General features: G+C 39.0%; 1 protein-coding gene across 2 annotated transcripts in view; it reads right to left on the reverse strand.

Annotated features, from left to right (window-relative positions):
* sulf2b (sulfatase 2b) overlaps positions 1 to 18698 on the reverse strand; it is a 364710-nt gene that overhangs the window by 77733 nt on the left and 268279 nt on the right. For both annotated transcript variants that reach the window (XM_039734695.1, XM_039734694.1), the window contains 2 exons: positions 4606 to 4844; positions 3523 to 3762 (listed from right to left, as the gene is read on the reverse strand). In XM_039734695.1, the coding sequence (XP_039590629.1) occupies positions 3523 to 3762; positions 4606 to 4780 (415 nt within the window). In that variant the 5' untranslated portion in view covers positions 4781 to 4844. The remainder of the gene's footprint in view (positions 1 to 3522; positions 3763 to 4605; positions 4845 to 18698) is intronic.

Raw genomic sequence — 18698 nt, forward strand, 5'->3', positions numbered from 1 at the left:
AAACGAGAGATGTCTTGCAATACGAGTAGTATGGATACACTTTGTCTGCTGAGCGTCATGTGATCACAACTGAGCTGATGGTTCTCTCTCTCTTCTCTTGAGGACAATCGTCTCCTATTCTCCGTCTGAGTCTGTGTGCCTCACTCATATAGTCAACATCCATACGAGCGTATACTGTTTACTACAGCATTGTGACTGTGTGTATGTGTGTGAGTGTGCGCGTGCTCACATGTGTGCTGTGAAGTGCGAGTCCCCATCTTGCACCCCAAAACACGAAGCTGAGTCTCAGTACTTTAACACCAGCTTTATTCAGCGCTGTTATTTATTGTAGCGGGATCTTTATAATGTTCCTTGTACCACCCGTTGACGGCAGGCGCTTATAGCATGTCTGCGATCTTTTTGAATGCACTTATACGGCGAACTGCTACAGCGCTGGGAGACTGCGATTGCTTTGGGACACTCTTCCGCGTGTCGTCCTGTTGGGTGGAAGCCCACATGAGTTTAGAAACTCACACCAGCCATGATTCTTTTTAAAGTAAAGTGAAGATTAATTTGTTTTATGTATTTTTACTTTATATTTTGTATTAATCATTTTTATATGAATAGTTTTGGGTTGTGGAACGAATCATCTGAGTTTACATTATTTCTTATGGGGAAATTCGCTTTGATATACGAGTGCTTTGGATTGCAAGCACGTTTCCGGAACGAATTATGCTCGCAAACCGAGGTTCCACTGCACATACAGAACTGCAATCTATTTAAATGATATTTTTAATTGAGTCACATTATACAGTATACTGTATTACGTATCAAATTTCCATACTTTTTGTTAGTATTGCACCAAGGTTTAAAATTGTGGCATCATGACAACACTATTGTAGGCCAGATCATCATCTTACGAGAAGAGATCTGTCTCCTAACACAGTAGTCCCCAATGTCTGCAAGGCCCAGGAACTGAAGAAGGAAAAGGCAGACCACCCCACTCTTTTAAATTGATGGAATTTTCTGCTGAGGGTCAGCAGCATTAAAATGTTTGGTGTTACCATTTCTGATTACCTACACAACATATTTCAAGGCCCGCCAACCTGTTTGCTTCCTGAGATGTCTGAGAACAATCTGTTATGTCTCAATATATGCTGATCAGTATTTTTTTTAAAGACTAGGGGGCTTTGCTCCCTGCTCGCTTTGCTTGCGCACCCCCTACCCTCACACCCCACCTCCCCCTCGGGGCACACACTGTGCCAGCCACTTCGCGTTTCTGCTGCTTGCGTTGTGAACGCACACTAAGGAGATGTGGTCGCTCCTCTGCGGTGATACAATGGGAAACAAATACATTTTTTTTACCTCCTCTTTGCTCGATCAGCTGCTGCTGCCATGCTGCGTGATCTGCAAGTCACGTAGCGCTTTGAACATTTAAAAGCCTGTACAGCAGCTGTCCTTTTGTCTCATTGCCTTGTCTCACAGGACATTAAAATGTCTCAGAGAAAATCGCGTATCGTCTCCTTCCAAGCCTTCCAAGATTTCTTTTTATAATAGAGACACTACTTATAAGAGATGCTGCATTGGAATGACTAACAGCATTATCAAAGACCCCAGCCATTTGGCACATTCGCTTTCCTCCCCCTTCTGGTGTAGTAAGTGGTACTGAACCGTTTACAATAACACCATTGTTATGGTGTATGAAATCTGTACATTTTGGTTTCCATTATATTTTGTTCGAGACAAGACAACAGATGAACTAAGTCAAATCAAAGCAGGTTTTCTTCCCTTACACCTTTACTTTTATAACAGTTGTTCACGGCTTAGTGCGAATTTGGAATTACAGCCTGAGAAAGGATGCTGAGCTGATACCTCAGGCTATTGATTACTTTATGGATGGACATCTGGGGCAAGAATTGAGTTTGTGGCCTGGGAAAGGAAAACTGAGGCAATATCAAAGAACTTTATTACCTGGGGAATGAATTCATCAACCATTTTGATCGCCAGCCAATCAGGTGCATGTGTTGTGAAGCCAAGGCATGACATTTCATAATAAATATGCCTTGGTTTGAGACAGAAGAAAAAAAGAGAAGGAGGAGAAGAAGAAAGAACAGAAGGAGAAGAAGAGGAACGGACAAAGACGGCACTGGTCGTCAGAAAGGCGTCATGAACATCGATTGCTAAATCAAACGCCTCCCTGGGACATTCATCCTTATCATCTGTAACTTTTTCGTAAGCTTATCTTAAGACTATATATATTCAGAATTTCCTATCAGTACCTGTTTTCTATTATTCTTTGTTCCAGTGGTATTATTATTATTCTTGTAATAAATACAATGCTGCTTTTGACTTTCTATGCTTTGTCTTAGTGTCTAGAGTGATTGAATTAATAAGTTAGATTTCTTTGAGCACCTAGTGTAGCCAGATTTTTTGCCATTATTTCTGTGCTGTGAGGTTTATAAGGCTGAGAGTGAGGGCGCCTTTCAAAAGAAGGGACAGTACGAGAGAAGAAAGTATTCTTGGCTGATAAATGGCCTATAGTCAAGAGTGTTGAGTCTTTGTATGTTTAAATGTATTCTTGTAGACCAAAAGTAATATTTAGGTCTGAGATATTACTAAAACATCATATGTTATTCATGCCGATAATAAGTAAGTCTCCTGAAGTGTTGAGTGACAGGCTGTGTTATTCCTAACGCACTTGCGTGGTTTAAAGTGCTAGGTTAATCGTTGTGTGTGTGTGTGTCATTCATGGGGCACTGTTGTGGTTAGGGTCTGTGTGTATGCGTATAGCTATGTATGTTTGTGTTCATCTTAAAGTGCAACAGTAGGCCAACCCGATGACGAACTTGCCGAGAACACTTACCCTTGAGGAAACAGGTAAAGGGCAAGTAGAGGGAAATACCACGATAATACAACCATAAAAGGCTGTGGCAGTTTTTATTACTCTCGCCTCACAAGTTCATATTAGAATTTAAGTATGATCTATTTTCTTTACACAGCAATAAGCAGGCATCAAGGATTCTGTTCTCCTTTATAGTTGCTACTTTATACCTTCTTGTAGTGCATGGGGATACAAACGGTAGGACATCCAAGTCTCCTTTCTGGCTCTGTGTTTGTCCAGAACATCTTGGTCTGTCCTTCTTTTGGGAGCAGTAAACTACCATTCTGGCATGTTCAAAAATCCATCACAGTCAATATACTAATAAAGTAGGTAGACACACAAGCACACAAATATGGTGTGCCATACAAGGAAGATATCTGCAATACAGAACATCTACTCAAAATGATTTGCTCCTGAAACTGCTGTAGGTTTCACAAATAATGTTTCATGGGAAACATTGCTCTTCCCTTCCAACCTTTATCAGCAGAATGAGACATATCCTTCTGAAAATCTGTTCCCTGCTGTCTGCAGCTTAACACAACAGAAGAAGATGGTAGATCTGCATCCTAACCAGAATCTTTGCAGGTTTTTATGCTTTTTTTTGACAGAATAACATGAAACCCTTGAGTTGTAAACTCTGCAAGCAAAAGGCACGCTCTTACCTGTGCGGTAGCCAGTCTGGTTGAGGTACACTGCAAAAGTATGAGGCTCATGCTGTGCTTGCCAGGATGGAGATGAGCAGTTCTCATTGTTGGTATAAGTGTTGTGGTTGTGCACATACTTCCCTGTCAGCATGGAAGAACGAGAAGGACAGCACATTGGCGTTGTCACAAATGCATTGATAAAGTGGGTCCCACCTTGCTCCATAATCCGCCGAGTCTTATTCATGGCCTGCATTGACCCTTTAACAAGAGGAGAAACTTCATTCAGAAAATGGACTTTGAAAGTCAAACATGTCTCATATGGATTTATTCTACATAGCACCTTTCTTCTGAAACAGTGAATTTTTATAGGCACAGCACACCTATTTCCATTGCTCTGTGGTTTGGAAAATGCCGGGGCAACGACTTCCTTGGGATTACACAGTGAGTCAGCGGTGGGATGGAAACTGCACTTTACTTTTTCATTGCCCATTGTGTTATTCTTTTGGCAATAATACATTTCCTGGGATTTAAGGTAGTCCTGCCTAATTGTTCACTGGCAAACAGGAAATCCATCTTCTACTTTGTAATATTTTTATGGCATTCTTGATTCTCTGCCTAACAACATCATAAGATTCTTCATGCCTATTACTGGATTAGGCTCACCCATTTACCCAGCATTAGTGTATGAATATTCTGTACATAATAGCATTATGAAACTAACAATATTATGGCATAACTACAAAACATTCAATAAAAATCACTTGCAATAATAATAATAATAATAATAATAGAAGAACAAAAGTTTATCAGTATTTCAGGTTTTAGTTATGCTACTTATGAAATGGAAACCATGAACTTGAAATTGATGCTTTTACTGCAGAGCAGGAAGGCTTACACTGGTGCAGATAACGGCCCAGTCCATTTTTAACTATGAGTTTCTAATCCAAGGCTTGCAAATAAAGTGCCTGTGTGGACCGAAACGACCTCCTCAGAACGTATCTACCCATTAAGAGGTCTTCAGGGATGTTTGAAATCACTAGCAGTTTTCATGAAGTATTTTGTAATTTTTCAATAATAGTAAATAGTAAACAACAAACCTACCTAGCTCAATGTCCTGGTCATCTGTGAGGACCAATATGATGTTTGGTCGAATATTCCGGCGGTCACGCTGATATCTCGCTTTCAGTCGATGACTTGAGAGGAATGCTGAGCCCTCAACCAGGCAAAGAAGCCCAAACACCACCAGCAGCTGCACAGGAAGCCCAAAAGATGCCATCTTGCAGGTCTATTTCCTCTTGACCAGTTCAATGGACTCCTCTATTATTGTTTGGAAAATGTCTCTGTGAAAATTAAGAAAGTTACTGAGAATTGGTGATCAGTTTAACAGTCTGATGAGTTGAATTTTTTTTTTAGTTCTGTTTAGAATATAAATGTCATGTAACCATGTAATGCTCATATTTCTTAAGACGGGTCAAATGTTACTTTAAGAAACGATCCTCACCCTAAAGGTCAGCCATTTTGTGTAGCAGGCCCTTTGACTTGAAGCATTTCAAACGGCCTGCATAGATAGCGCTCTCAGGCCGAGTAAGAATGTTTTTAAGAGGCAATTATTTTTTTTTTTTTGCTGCCTTCAATTGCATACACTGGGAAGGCACATTTCTCTCTGCACTCACAATGCTGAGAAGAAAACGGGACACCGTGCCATGGAATTGACCACTCGTCACAACATTATTATTGACAAATAAAAAAACAAGGGTTGACTAATTTTCTTTTTTTACATCACCAAAGTTCAGTCAAATCTGTCAAAGCATTTGTTTTATTTTGGGGTATTTAAGTTTTCTGTTATGAGGAGGTTATCCCTAAATATTGATATAGCAAAATGTCATTTCTTAGCGGATACCTAGTGTCCTAAATACACCATCATGCCACATTTCACCTTTTTAACTGAACAAGAAATGCTATTTTAGCTGATGAGTGAGTGAGTCACTCAGAAAATCAACTTTGCATTTTAGATAGATAGATAGATAGATAGATATGAAAGGCACTATGTAATAGATAGATAGATAGATAGATAGACTATATAATAGATACAATTCACTATATGATAGATATAGATATGAAAGGCACTATTATAAAGGCACTATATAATAGATACAATTCACTATATGATAGATAGATAGATAGAGATAGATAAAGTCATTATATGATAGATAGATAGATATGAAAGGCACTATATAATAGATACAATTCACTATATGATAGATAGATAGATATGAAAGGCACTATATAATAGATACAAGTCATTATATGATAGATAGATAGATATGAAAGGCACTATATAATAGATACAAGTCATTATATGATAGATAGATAGCTATGAAAGGCACTATATAATAGATACAATTCACTATATGATAGATAGATAGATGATAGATAGATATGAAAGGCACTATATAATAGATACAATTCACTATATGATAGATAGATAGATAGATCCAAGATTTAAACAGTATCTTTAGATTATACAGGACTGGGCAAAAGTAGATGTACAGTTGTGTGTATGGAAAGACATGCAGGTTATGATTATTCCAATAGCTTTATTAGCTCAATTTCTTTAAGAACCTTTAAAAAGAAGACAAATAATACAAACAGATAATAGATTACGGGGATCTGTCGCTATCATCTCTATTTCTCATCCATAGGGCTGAGAAGAAGCCCCATGAGGGCAGCTGACTCCACCCCTTCTGGTCAGAGTCCTATAAAAGTTGACCGTCCCTGGAAGAAGGCATCTCACTTGGACCAGAGCTAATCGTGGGATGGAGCTCCACCATACCAGACCCGCACTTTTGAGCAGTTTTACTTATTCTGAGGCAACCATTCCTCATTGTTACAATTGTTTTGTGCTATCATGTACTTGCTTTCTTTTGTGCTTATGACATTGTATTACATTTTTCAGAGTTCCCCATGTTGTCCCTCAACCACAACATATAGATGCCTATAAAAAGGACTGAGGTATCTGAGTAATTTAGAATTCACTTTGTTTTGATACAACTGCTACCATATCTTGGACACCACTTGACTAATGCTTGTGGACCGCAGGTGACGAGAGGAGTGCTTTGAGAACAATGGATGTTTTGTTTCCAACCTGGTTTGCTAGCAGTGTTTTATCTAACCTTCTTAGCTACCTAGATTAAACAATTCATAAGCCATCATAGTGCTGCTTAGTCGATTGACAATTAGTGCCGGCAAGTATTTTTAGATTTTCATGTAAGCCTTCTAATACATTTAAAGTATTTTATCTACATGCATTTCTATTTCAAGTACAGTACATCTAACTTCCATTTTTGAATGGGTGGTAAAATGACCTGTTTAATAGTTATGGGTATTGTTATGGCAGTAGTGTTATTTTTCTTGTTTTGCAGTAGCCTGTTACACATTTTATGAGTGAGAGTGTTTCCATATACACTATGTGACTGTGATATGAGAATGTGAAAGAAATATTAGACAAAAATCAGAATGTCAAAGATGGGTTTTAGGATAATAGTGACAGTCTTTAACTATTAAATTATTATTTTTGTCTCCTCTCTTGAGCTTCAAGAGGCAAAAGTGGTTAATTTAGGGGCATTTTCACTCCGTCTAGGCAACTCTGATCTAATGCCTATTAATTCTTAATTTAGAAAATAAAATAACCTTCTATAAGCCTACTGAAAATTAAAGTTGTGTAGACAGTTACCTGAGGACTGTGAATCATGTCAGTCTTTGTGTGCCTTTAAACCTTGATGCCATATTATTCTGCACTTTGTAAGTGATCAGAGAATCTCTCCATAGAATGTTCTTATAATCTTGTTTTTCACCCCAAATAAACTCATAGAGTATAGAATCGTGAACCTTTTAGTATATCACAGACACCTGGTAGACAACACATTTTAACTTACTAACAAGACGGATCTGCACATCCATTAGAAAGTTCTCTTCATTTTTGATATAAGACGAAGACACATTTGCCATACATTAAAAATAGCTCTAACATGGCTTGATGTAATAAACGGGGTGAAAGAGAGGAGCTCTCGCTCAGTTCAGTGTATAAAATGAGTCACATGTAGGCCTCCTTCCCTGATAGCTTGCCATTACCACATCGAAGATTATTAAAAGATAGAAGCTAAGAAGGCTCACCATCCCGAGTGAAATATAATCTTGACTAGTGAGAGAAGTGAAGGAAACATTCTTTTTTATCATGAATCATTAGCTAAACTGCACCTGGTAGGGTTTTCTGTGGGGAGTAGCCGCTGCTCTCTGTGCATTCTGCTAATTAAGTAAAATCAATAGCATTTCAAAGTATGCCTGTTACATCTGAAACCCTAGTTCATCAAAATGTAGCACACCACCTTCTACCTCAACACTGACTGGGTGACAAGTATGAATCTGTCAGTAAGATGTAGTAATGCAGCAGATTAGCAGCTGCAGCACAAGCTCTAAAATCTCATCTGATCTCATCTCATCTCACTGTTGCTCAGCAACTCGCTGCTAACATTTAAGTGCAAATGCTCATTCAAAAGCAACAAGGGCTGAGTGTCACACCTATGTGAAGCGGTATGAAAGCAAATTGCAGCTAATAAACTGTTCTTACTAATGTGTGTGTTAGCTTCTCACATTGGCAGATACAACACTATTCTCTGTGAGGCAGTAACTGTTACCGTCACAGACATCAAAATACCCCAATATGACATTGTAACCATTTCAGAGATACCACACCATTCAGAAAAATGAAGAAGTCACGTTTACCAGACTTTGATTTTACACAATTTTTTAGAAAGTCTTGTGCAAAGGGGCCTACAGTTCTTAATGTTACGTTGCCGAACATTAGGGAATAGTCTTTACAGTGTTCAGTCCAAAATAAAGAAATACGCTGTACATGGCAAATATTTTACGTAGTGTGTGATGACTAGGGGATGCTAGGGAGCCCCAAACACAAACACACAAACTGTCCCAGGTTAAAATTAAACGGTTGTTTATTACACAAAATACCTTTTTACAAAGAATGCATACAGTGTTTATTGTTCTTTCTCTCCACAATGCCAATCTTCCAGTCAAATGTTGCCTTCCTTCCTCCCAGCTCCGGCTCGCCTGGACAAGGAAGTATGGTGCCTTTCATTGAGGACTTCCAGAACCAGGGCTTCGCCCATTGGAAGCACTTTCAGGTAAAACAAAAGTCCCAAACTGTATGGAGTGTAACTTCCTGCAGCACACTTGTAGTACCCACGAACTGCAGCAGGGATGCGCTACCAGACTACAATTCCCAATATTCCCTGCTGGTGTCCAAACAGGTATCAATATCCAGGGCTGCTGCTCTGGAGGAATAAACAGCCCCTAGAGGCAATACCTTCCCTGTCCTTCCATTTTATCCTGGCCAGGAAAGGTATTGTGGATACATCTGGTCAGAAACCTGTCCATCTACCTGGGGCTTCCAGTATGGGCAAGGAACCTTTCTCTCTCTTGGCTGGGATGTCTGTCTGTCCACCTGGGACATCTGGTTTGGAAAAGGAACCTTTCTTTCTCTTGGTTGGGATGCTTGTCCATCCACCTGGGGCCTCCTGTCCAGGCAAGGAACCTTCTCTCTTCCGGTCAGGATGCCTGTCCATCCCATATGGCACTTGCATATCCCCAACTTCAGCTAACCCTATATTGAGTGCAGCATCTGGTCCCATTTGGCTTGTAGTAATGTGCAGAGGCAATAGTTCAGAGTCCATTTCTATAGTCTGATCTCTGCAAAAGGAATACAAACTATTACTGGAAGCACTCGATGGCCATTGTTACCTCAGGAATGGCTCCAACCCACTGGAATAACATGTAGGACAGTGTCTCCATAGGTGTCACCACTTATGACATAGAAAAGGCCGTCCTCTGCGATCAGCAAAAAAATGTGGAAAACTGGATACGCTCCAAAGGTGCACAGTGCTATCTGAAGTAGTCTCTCTGGTTTTCCTTCTGGATTTTCTCCCCATTATATGAGATGGGACAGTCACAGGTAAAAAAAAGTGCAAAGTCATGTTGGGGTTTCCATTCACAATAAATGTGTTTAAAATCCTGCGGACTATGCCAATTGTGTTGGCTAGGGGGTGCCAGGGAGCCCCAATTCTGAAACATGAACACACAAACAATCCTGGTTCAAAATAAAGGGGTGTTTAATACACAAAATACTTTTTTTTTTTTAACAAAGAATGCATCTATTGTGCCTCTCTCTTTCTCTCCACATTGCCAGTCCTCCAGTTGAATGTTGCCTTCCTTCTTCCCAGCTCTGGCTCGCCTGAACAAGGCAGTGTGGTTCCTTTTATTGAGGATCCGGGAGTACTTCTCTCATTGGAAACACTTCTAGGTCAAACAAAAGTCCCAAAATAATAGGGAGTGTAACTCCCTGCAGTGCCATCTTGTGGAAATTAGCAGACTACAATTTCCAGCATTCCCTGCTAGTGTCCGAATAGGTATCGATATCCAGGGCTACTGCCATATAGTGTCCTGGGGGAATAAATAGCCCCTAAAGACAGTACCTTCCCTCTCCTTCTCTTTTATCTTGGCTAGAAAATGTATTGTAAATACATCCAGTCCGGATGCCTGTCTATTCTCCTGGGGTTTCCCCTCCACGCAAAGAACCTTCCTTTGCTCTTGGACAGGCTGTCTGTCCATCTGCCTGGGTCTTTCTGTCTGGGCAAAGAACCTTTCGTTGTCTATGTCGGAACTTTCCTAGTTGGGATGCCCATCCATCCTGTATGGCACTTACTTAAGTGCCTTGCTACAGTTAACAGAGCTGTTGTGGCTTTGTAAAAACTGATCAAAAGTGGCAGCTGTTTCCGACAAATCAAATGATAAATTCAAACCAAGTTTTTCTTAAATACACAACCAGCATGCACAAATATCTTTCAAGATTCAGGGCACATACTGCTTCTTGTTGCTGAATGTCAAGATCCATATCCCTCCACCACCACTGAAGCTCTTTCTTACACTTTGATGTGCCATCTCTATTAGGGTCTGGATTTTCAGATGGCTCTAACTACTAATCCTGTGGCAGCTTTATGGTTTTGTGATTGGCCCTTTGTTGGTCCTGTTGTCCATTTTTTTCACATCCTCTTTTACTGATTTCTTAATGTAAACTGCAAATGTTCCAAATACTTTGCGAGTAGATCGAAAAACCTCCACCTTGTTTTCCATCTCTTTTTCAATTTTTTGTAATTTTTTTCTTCTTTGAAAGTTTCTTTTCTCATTACTATGGGGCTTCCTTCCTACTTGCTTTGCTCACCAACCCCTGTGTTTGGTTTTCCGGATACACACATTTTTAGGATTTTTTTTTTCTTTTTAATTGTTGCTGTTTCATTAGTTTTACTTTACTTTCAGAACTTTCAGAAAAACAATACTTGGAATCTTTCAAGTCCCAATATGCTGAATCTTTTAAATGAGGTCAGTGAGATGTGTTTAATGACATTGTGCCATAACTCAGGATAGGCTTCTCTGTTTGGAATTTTAGCACAGACAAAATGATCTGCATCATCAGCAGTTAATAATTTTTTTTGCAAAGTAACCAATAAATGCATGTGAGGTAAACCCTGTTTTTGAAATTCTCTGACTTAAACTTCAAAGCCTTACAATATTTACATACTTCTGACATATCACCTATGTCGATATATTCGATCTCTATTCACCTTTTTGTTATTTCTCTGAGTAACAATTTCTCTTTGTTTGCGCTACTGCGATCTGTACTTTCTTTTTTTATACTTTCTAATTTTCCTACTTTCATATTCTTTAACTTTCTCCACATGTGCTATTGCACTGTTTTTTTTTTTTTGAGCCTTTTGAATTCCACTGCTTTCATAATCTCTTACCCGCTCTTCATGTGTATAGGGCCAACATTTGTGAACGTGTTTATGAAGTTCTACTTTGTCTTTTACTCTCTGTCTTTTAATTCTGAGCCCGATTGGACATGCTTTGTTTCAGTTCCACTTGTTACGGGCTGATAATTACTTTCCTTATTTTCCAAATTTGCACCTAAATTATTTTTTCTTTTTTGCTCTTTTTTCTCTCCAATGCTTTTGAGTCTCTTTTTTTGTCTGCGATGCTTTCTTCTTCGCTTAGTCACCAACGTTTCATTTATAACTTATTGTCCTTATACACTTTATATGCGCTGAGACCCTGGATCCGTGTGAGCTCAAATCCTTTACACGACTGAATGTGTTGCTGCCCGTACTCTTATTTGGTTGCAAGTAGGGCATGTCTTGCAAGAATCTCATGTTCTATGTCATCATGAGACAGTCCTGGGTCAATCTCTTGGCACAATGTCTCATGTTTAAGGTCCCCCCGAGACGCTCCGCAGCCATTCTCTTTCTTCTCGCGGTCTTTTAAGTGTCTTCCGTGATCTTAATATGAAGCTCACATCTCAATGCCCTAGTGTTTTTCGCCAGGAGTTTTTTTTATAATAGAGAGAAATGACAGATTAAAATGTTTTGGCTCAGGAACAATTATACAGTAGTTTTGTTGTTTTGAGGAGTAATATTCTCCAGGACTACAGTTTGAAATGAATTTGGTTTTGTTGATGAGTGAAAGCTTTAAGTTAAGGAATACCACTGTTTTAATCAAGAGAGCCTAAACTGTCAGTCCTACACATCTGGATTTCATTCGCCTATCTGTTTATCACATTTATATTTCTAGGAGGCCACACCAGAAATCAAAAGAAAAACAATTCTCATATGTGTACAAACTTGTTAATAAGGGTTTGATAGAGTGGCCCATGAAATATCACAGGAAATTCCTCACCCTAAGCACAATGTGAACATGGCAGAACATTCACGTGCTTTCAGGAGCTCAGTTAACTGATTTGGGAGTTGAAGTATTTCAAATTTTTAAGTTACCACATGAAAGAGTCATTCATCACATTTTTATATATTAAACAGTTTTGAAACAGAGTTATAACAGTGATAAGAAAATGCAATTACATGCATGCACTAGTAGACTACAGGTACCAACTCTTGGCACCAATGTAACAACTGAATGATCCTGAAATTGAGTAAAAAAAAAACAAAACTGAGGACAGGAGACACAAAGAGAATACGCCTTCTCTATTCTGAATTATTCATAATAACCAGGAAAAAAGGAGCCTGCGCAGCTAATAGTGATTTCTGGTTCATTAATGCTGTCATGCTACCATCTGCTGGTATGGAGTGGTGTAACAAAGTGAGTGCACTAAATATGCAGTATATGACATTGACAGACTGTGATTAAGTTCATAATATTTATAATTTTCCACTATTTTTTTACACTATTACAGTCAAAGGAAAATAATAATACCAAGTTTATACAAATGTGGCCACACTTTAGTGGGCATCACAATGTGATTCCCTCCTCAGTTGAGACTGAAGTTTTACTCTGATGAACCAGGGCAAGGGAGCAGACAGGCAAGACTCGGCAGAAGTTTATTAAACATCCAAAATTGCAACAGTTCATCCATTAAATCTATAAATAAGTTTTCTTTAAGATTCTGCCATTAAAGCAAAACACTGTTCTCATGTGCTCCAGTAACTAAATACATTTAAAATCCCAGCAATCCTTCATGACGCATTCCCTCCTTCCTTCAGCAGAACAGCCTGAAGAATCCACATCTTGTAGTTCAGCGCACCCTGATCTTCCACCTCACCGGGATGCCTTGCCTTCTCTACACATGTGGTCATGCTGAGGATCTGTCTATGTTCCCTCGACATCTCTCTGTCCTCATCTGCTCCCCTGCTCAGCCGACGCCAACATCGCCATGCCCTAAAACTTCCACACAGCCCTCGGTCCAGCTCCCTTTAGATAGCTCAACAGAGCTCTAAACAGAGCTGTCCTATATTAAAATCCATTAAACTCTGTTATAATTAACTAAGTATGTGCGAGCTGCTCGTCCAAAGTTAAGCCACCAGGCTGCGTTAAAAACCTGTTAAGATCAATAATAAATGAAACCGTTAAAACACCCACCGGCGTCATCTTACCACACAGAAATTCATTCTTTTGAACAGCAGTGTACAATGATGTGTAGTTAAAAATGTAGGCCAAGATGGCTTGTGATGGCTCAAAATCAAATGATGTAAACATGGTGTTGGTTGAGGTTGTATTGTTAGTTGTTTGTTGTGGAGGGTCCATCACTAATTGCAGTTCAGATTTCTTAAACATAACATTTTTGAAAGAAGTACATAATGGAGAGTTAAAATCTCAGTTGAAGTCTCAGGGTAAGCTGGTTGGCTGCTTAGACTGTGATGGAGAGCAGACCCGGAGCCTTGCTGATCAATGATAGTGTTAGGGAAATACTGCATCTTTATGATGTGCACTGAATGCAACTATGAGATTGTTTTAGTCAAATGTAAAAATACAGAGTGGATGTTCACTCTGTACTTATGGAACAACGCTGACATAATTCCTGTCCTTCTACATTAATTTCTAGCTAAGTTATTTTTTTATTACTTTTATGATTAGCTTACTTCAAGTGGCAGGAAAAGTTTACTTGAAGAACTCGAAATCGGTCCACTAGGAGCCATGTTGCTTCATGTAGACAGACAAACAGACGGACAGACATGGTGATCACTGTTTTTTCAATTATACATGAATGCACCTAAAATAAGTCATTTAATACAGTAAGCCAGCTAAGATCAAGTGGATAATGCCTGGAATTATCAAATACCTTGCCCTGGTCAGATGGGCTTGCAGGACTCTAACTGGCTCTCTCGCACACCACACACACACACAATATATATATATTCCCCAGCAGAGTTACATCTCTCAGAGGCACCATGGAAGCAAATGAAAAATGAAACAGTACTGAAAATGTATATTGACAAGAAGAAAAAATAAAAATATCAGTAAGTATACTGCAACCCTCTGTTAGAAATCAAACAAGACTGCAGTGTCTCCTGAAACACAGAAGGGCAAGTTCTCTAAAGTACAGATTAACTTGTAATTTAAATAATTTCAGCTGTTATTACAAATTTGTAAGTTTACTATTTGAATGTGGTTTCAAAATTGCGTTTTAAGATTGCAGATTTGTATTTGAGTGGCTATAAAGTGAATGTACAGTTGCGATATGAAATGTGGAGAATATCTGCTTTCTCCTCTTCTCTGTAGTTGTAACCACTGCCAAACTGACTCAACATCTTACATACACAGTATATGACATGGCCCACAGGCACTCAGTGAAGGTTTTCATGTAATTTAAGGGCTTCCAAATGGATTAAATCTCTCATCACATCGCCTTGAAACCATTTTTATGGATAAGGATACACTTCCTTTAATTCACAAATCATCTGTGACAGCAACTCAGTATAAGGAACATTGTGACTAAACGTCCCAGATCTAAATAAAATACAGTGAAATTTTACAACTGTATTGCTAAGTTTCTAGCATATGTGAAATTTTTATTTATAAGGCACATTTAACAACAGCAAACAATTGCACCGGAGTGCTGCACCGAGTAAACAAAATATAAACTGTAGTAGATATGAGGCACCACCCCTGGACAACTGGGGGTGCTGTCATTAACAGTCTTTTCTTTTTCTCTCACTGCCTTGAGCAACCAACCCTTGAGGGCAATGAAGCCAAGGAACCCCTGCCTCTTCCAGTCCGCTCAACAGTAGACGCTACCAGCAGGTGGCATCTCATATCAGGCCTGACCATAACAGCACATGCTCAAAAAAAGAGAGAAAAGGAAGAAAGTACGACCTGGAGAAAGCACTGATTCAAGAAAATTGTCCCTAACAAAACAGGGTTTTGCCTGGTTTGCCTCACTACAAGTATAACATACACAGGTACTACACCCAAACTCTAAAACCTAAAGCATAAAAACATAAACACTTCCAAGATGACACCAAACCCAAAAACATTATCCTATATCTCCAAAAGCTAGAGGCAAAGATGAGTCTATAAATGGGTTGTTAATGGCAGGACTGTGTAGGCAGTTCTGACATATAAAGATAACTCACTCCAGAGTTGTGGGGCAGCCATGGCAAAAGTTTGATTCATATGAACTAAGAACGAGACACTGATAGTAGAAGCTGGGAGGAGGATCTAAGTGACTCAGAGCAGGAACGTTGGATAAGGAGATCTAAATGCTGGATAAGGAAATCTAAAAAATATGAAGGAGTCAGATTATTTAGTGCTTAAAAAACAAGAAAGGAGTACTTTAAACTTTATCCTGAACCTAAGAGGTAACCAGTGGAGAGAGACCAGGATGGGATTAATAGTTCCTTCTTTTAACAACCCGGCCACTGCATTCTAAACTTGCTGAAGGTGAGATGTGGAGGCCTAACTGACTCCGAGGTATAGAGTGTTACAGTAATCCAACCTATTGGAGAAAAACGGATGGATGGCAGCCTCCAGGGGCCTCATGTATAAACGGTGCATAGGCGCAAAAATGTTGTGTATGCCCGTTTGTACGCTCACTTTGAGATGCATAAAAACTAAACTTGGTGTAAAGCCAAACACAATTTCACGGCAGCCTCACCCCATGCGTATGCACTTTTCTGCTCAGTTTTGCAAACTGGCAGCGCCCAACGTCAAAGCAGTGCTACTGTTTCTGTGGTCTTTTTAGATTCACATCCATGACGCGGGCTATGTCAAATACACCAATATTAATTGCATATTGTTCAAATATTTAAGGCACTCGATTGTAACCATTCTGCAACAATATAATGGCACACAGAATGGCCAAACTATTCCAAATACCAAAGCTTCTTTAGTGTTGTTACTCTCAGTGCACCACTCAGAGTATTTTAACCTGTTTATTGTATTGGTGTGTGGTATTACAACTGCACAGGCTGTGTTGAGAGTGCGGAGGATTAGAGCTTATAGCAGAGGATACAGCTTCCAGCCCTGGAGGACATTTACAGCACATGCTGCCTCAGGAAATCTACCAGTATCTCCATGGATTCCACTCGCCTGTGCCACAGTCTATTTGAACTTCTCCCATCCAGCAAATGCTTCAGAGCCTTTTCTGCATGGACCTCAAGGCTCAGAAACAGTTTCATCCCAATCTGTCCATCAAGTGCTCTGGGTATATCTGTTTATACTTCAAATTACAATTACCTCACTGTAAACTTGTACTCCAACTGTAATGTTGCACAACCTGAGCCACTTTATGAGCCATTTGCACTATGTATATTGTACTTAAATTATCATTTTATATATTGTTATTGTTTTTTTAATCACACTATTATTATTATTATTTTTTATAGGAAAATAAGTTTATGGAGGAGGTGCATATTAAATCTCATTGTACCATACAATGACAATAAAGGAATTCAATTCAATTCAACAGAAGAGAACGCAAATTTACAGTAAGATTATGATTGGCTTTTAACTCAATCTTGATTTCCAAGAGCTAAAAGAAAACCTGTTTACAAAGAATGTAGTGATTAACGAATGGGTTGGGAACACAGAATACAAAGCATTTAACGTTCTACTTTAGTTACAGAGGGATTTGAGAAACTCTAGTACATTAAACATCACTTTTAAGATGAAGTTTACAACATTCTACTTTAATGACAAAATTAACTATGAGATTAAAGTGAACATTTTTAGACTAAATCAACATTTTGTCAATAGGTCAACGTAGACCTTTTCTGTCTTTTAACAAAACAGTGAATGGAAGGGGTTATTTATGTTGATTTGCATATTCAAATATGAAAAATTCTGGGGGGAGTCGGGATGGGGCTGTAGGCATGTGCACATACATTTAAAATTCATGCTGATTAGGTTTTATAAAGGGTGATGTGTGTGGAACTTTTTATGCATCTGAATTTTTTGTGCGTACACACGTTTCTGTTTTTGTCTGTATGCCATGTTTTAGTGTGAATTCTGCACATTGCGTTATACATGATGCCTTAGGTCTCTGTCACATAAAGATGGCTCAATGTTAGCTAAATGTCCAAAATGATAGAAACAACCCTTGAATGCTGAATTAATCTGTTCTAGAAAACAAAGTGTGGAATCAAAAATCACAACATGATTTCTTACATCAGGGGCGTAGCTAGGGAGGGGCGGAGGGGCGGTCCTGGGCATTTTGGGGCGCATTATTGGCCACAAGACTTAGTACAATTTGTGTGTAAGCAGCAGGGTTCAGAAAAATATCACTCATGTATGAAAAAAGTCAAATTCTCTGATTTTTTAACCACAAATGCTTGAAAAATAATGTTCAGACTGTCCTTCTGCATCAGACACAGCAGTTGAAATGTATGAGGCAATGACAAAAATAAACATAAACATTACACCGATAATAATTTCTAGGAAGATAAACAACTAATTTACAATTTATAATTTCATTATTAATCCGAATGCGTTCTTGCTCTGCGCAGAAAACATCCCCACCTGTCACTTGTACCCTACTTTGGTTGTGGTTTTCGTAGCGTAATTATATTAAACTAATAATTAGAACACGGCTTATCAGTGCGTCTATACTATATTCTTGTCTAGTTGATGCTTATAAATGTATATAAAAAAATATTGCTGTTTATCTATATATATATAGGAGAGTTGGGATCCGAGAGACTGTGTTTGTGTGTTTGTGAAGGGATTGAGAGTTAAGGCGGGTGGGGGAGTCACGTGATCATCTCCCCTCCCATTCACGTCATTTCATTCACTTCATTTCGCTCCGAGCTGCGCAGCTGACGCGGTCTTGCCGTTCTTTTTCCTTAGTGTTTAGTCCTTTCAACAACAACAACATTTATTTATATAGCACATTTTCATACAAAAAAATGTAGCTCAAAGTGCTTTCACCTTTACTAATTTACTGTTTAGTACACACGGTACTTACACAGTCACTCATAAAAGGGGAGAAGACTCGGTGCAAGAAATGGGTATTGAAACTACGTTGGAAGACATGCAATCAATGAAGCCATTAAACGGATCTCAAGAGAGGTCTTCTAGGTTGGAAAAAAGCGCTTGGCTGCCAAAACTAGGCAATTAAACGAATCTCAACAAGAAACGACTTCTACGTTAGGAAAAAAATGATTCGCTGCCAAAATCAGGCAGTTAAACGAATCTAAAGAAGACAGGATTTCTAGATTGGGAAAAGGACGATTGGCTGCCAAAACCAGGCGGTTAAAAGAATCGGAAAACGACTGGACGTCTAGATTGGAAAAACCACGATCCGCTGCCGAAACTAGCTGGTTAAACGTGCAGTGAAGCGCGCC

Source organism: Polypterus senegalus, chromosome 14 (genome assembly GCF_016835505.1).
Source record: "Polypterus senegalus isolate Bchr_013 chromosome 14, ASM1683550v1, whole genome shotgun sequence".
Taxonomy (NCBI): Eukaryota; Metazoa; Chordata; class Cladistia; order Polypteriformes; family Polypteridae; genus Polypterus; species Polypterus senegalus.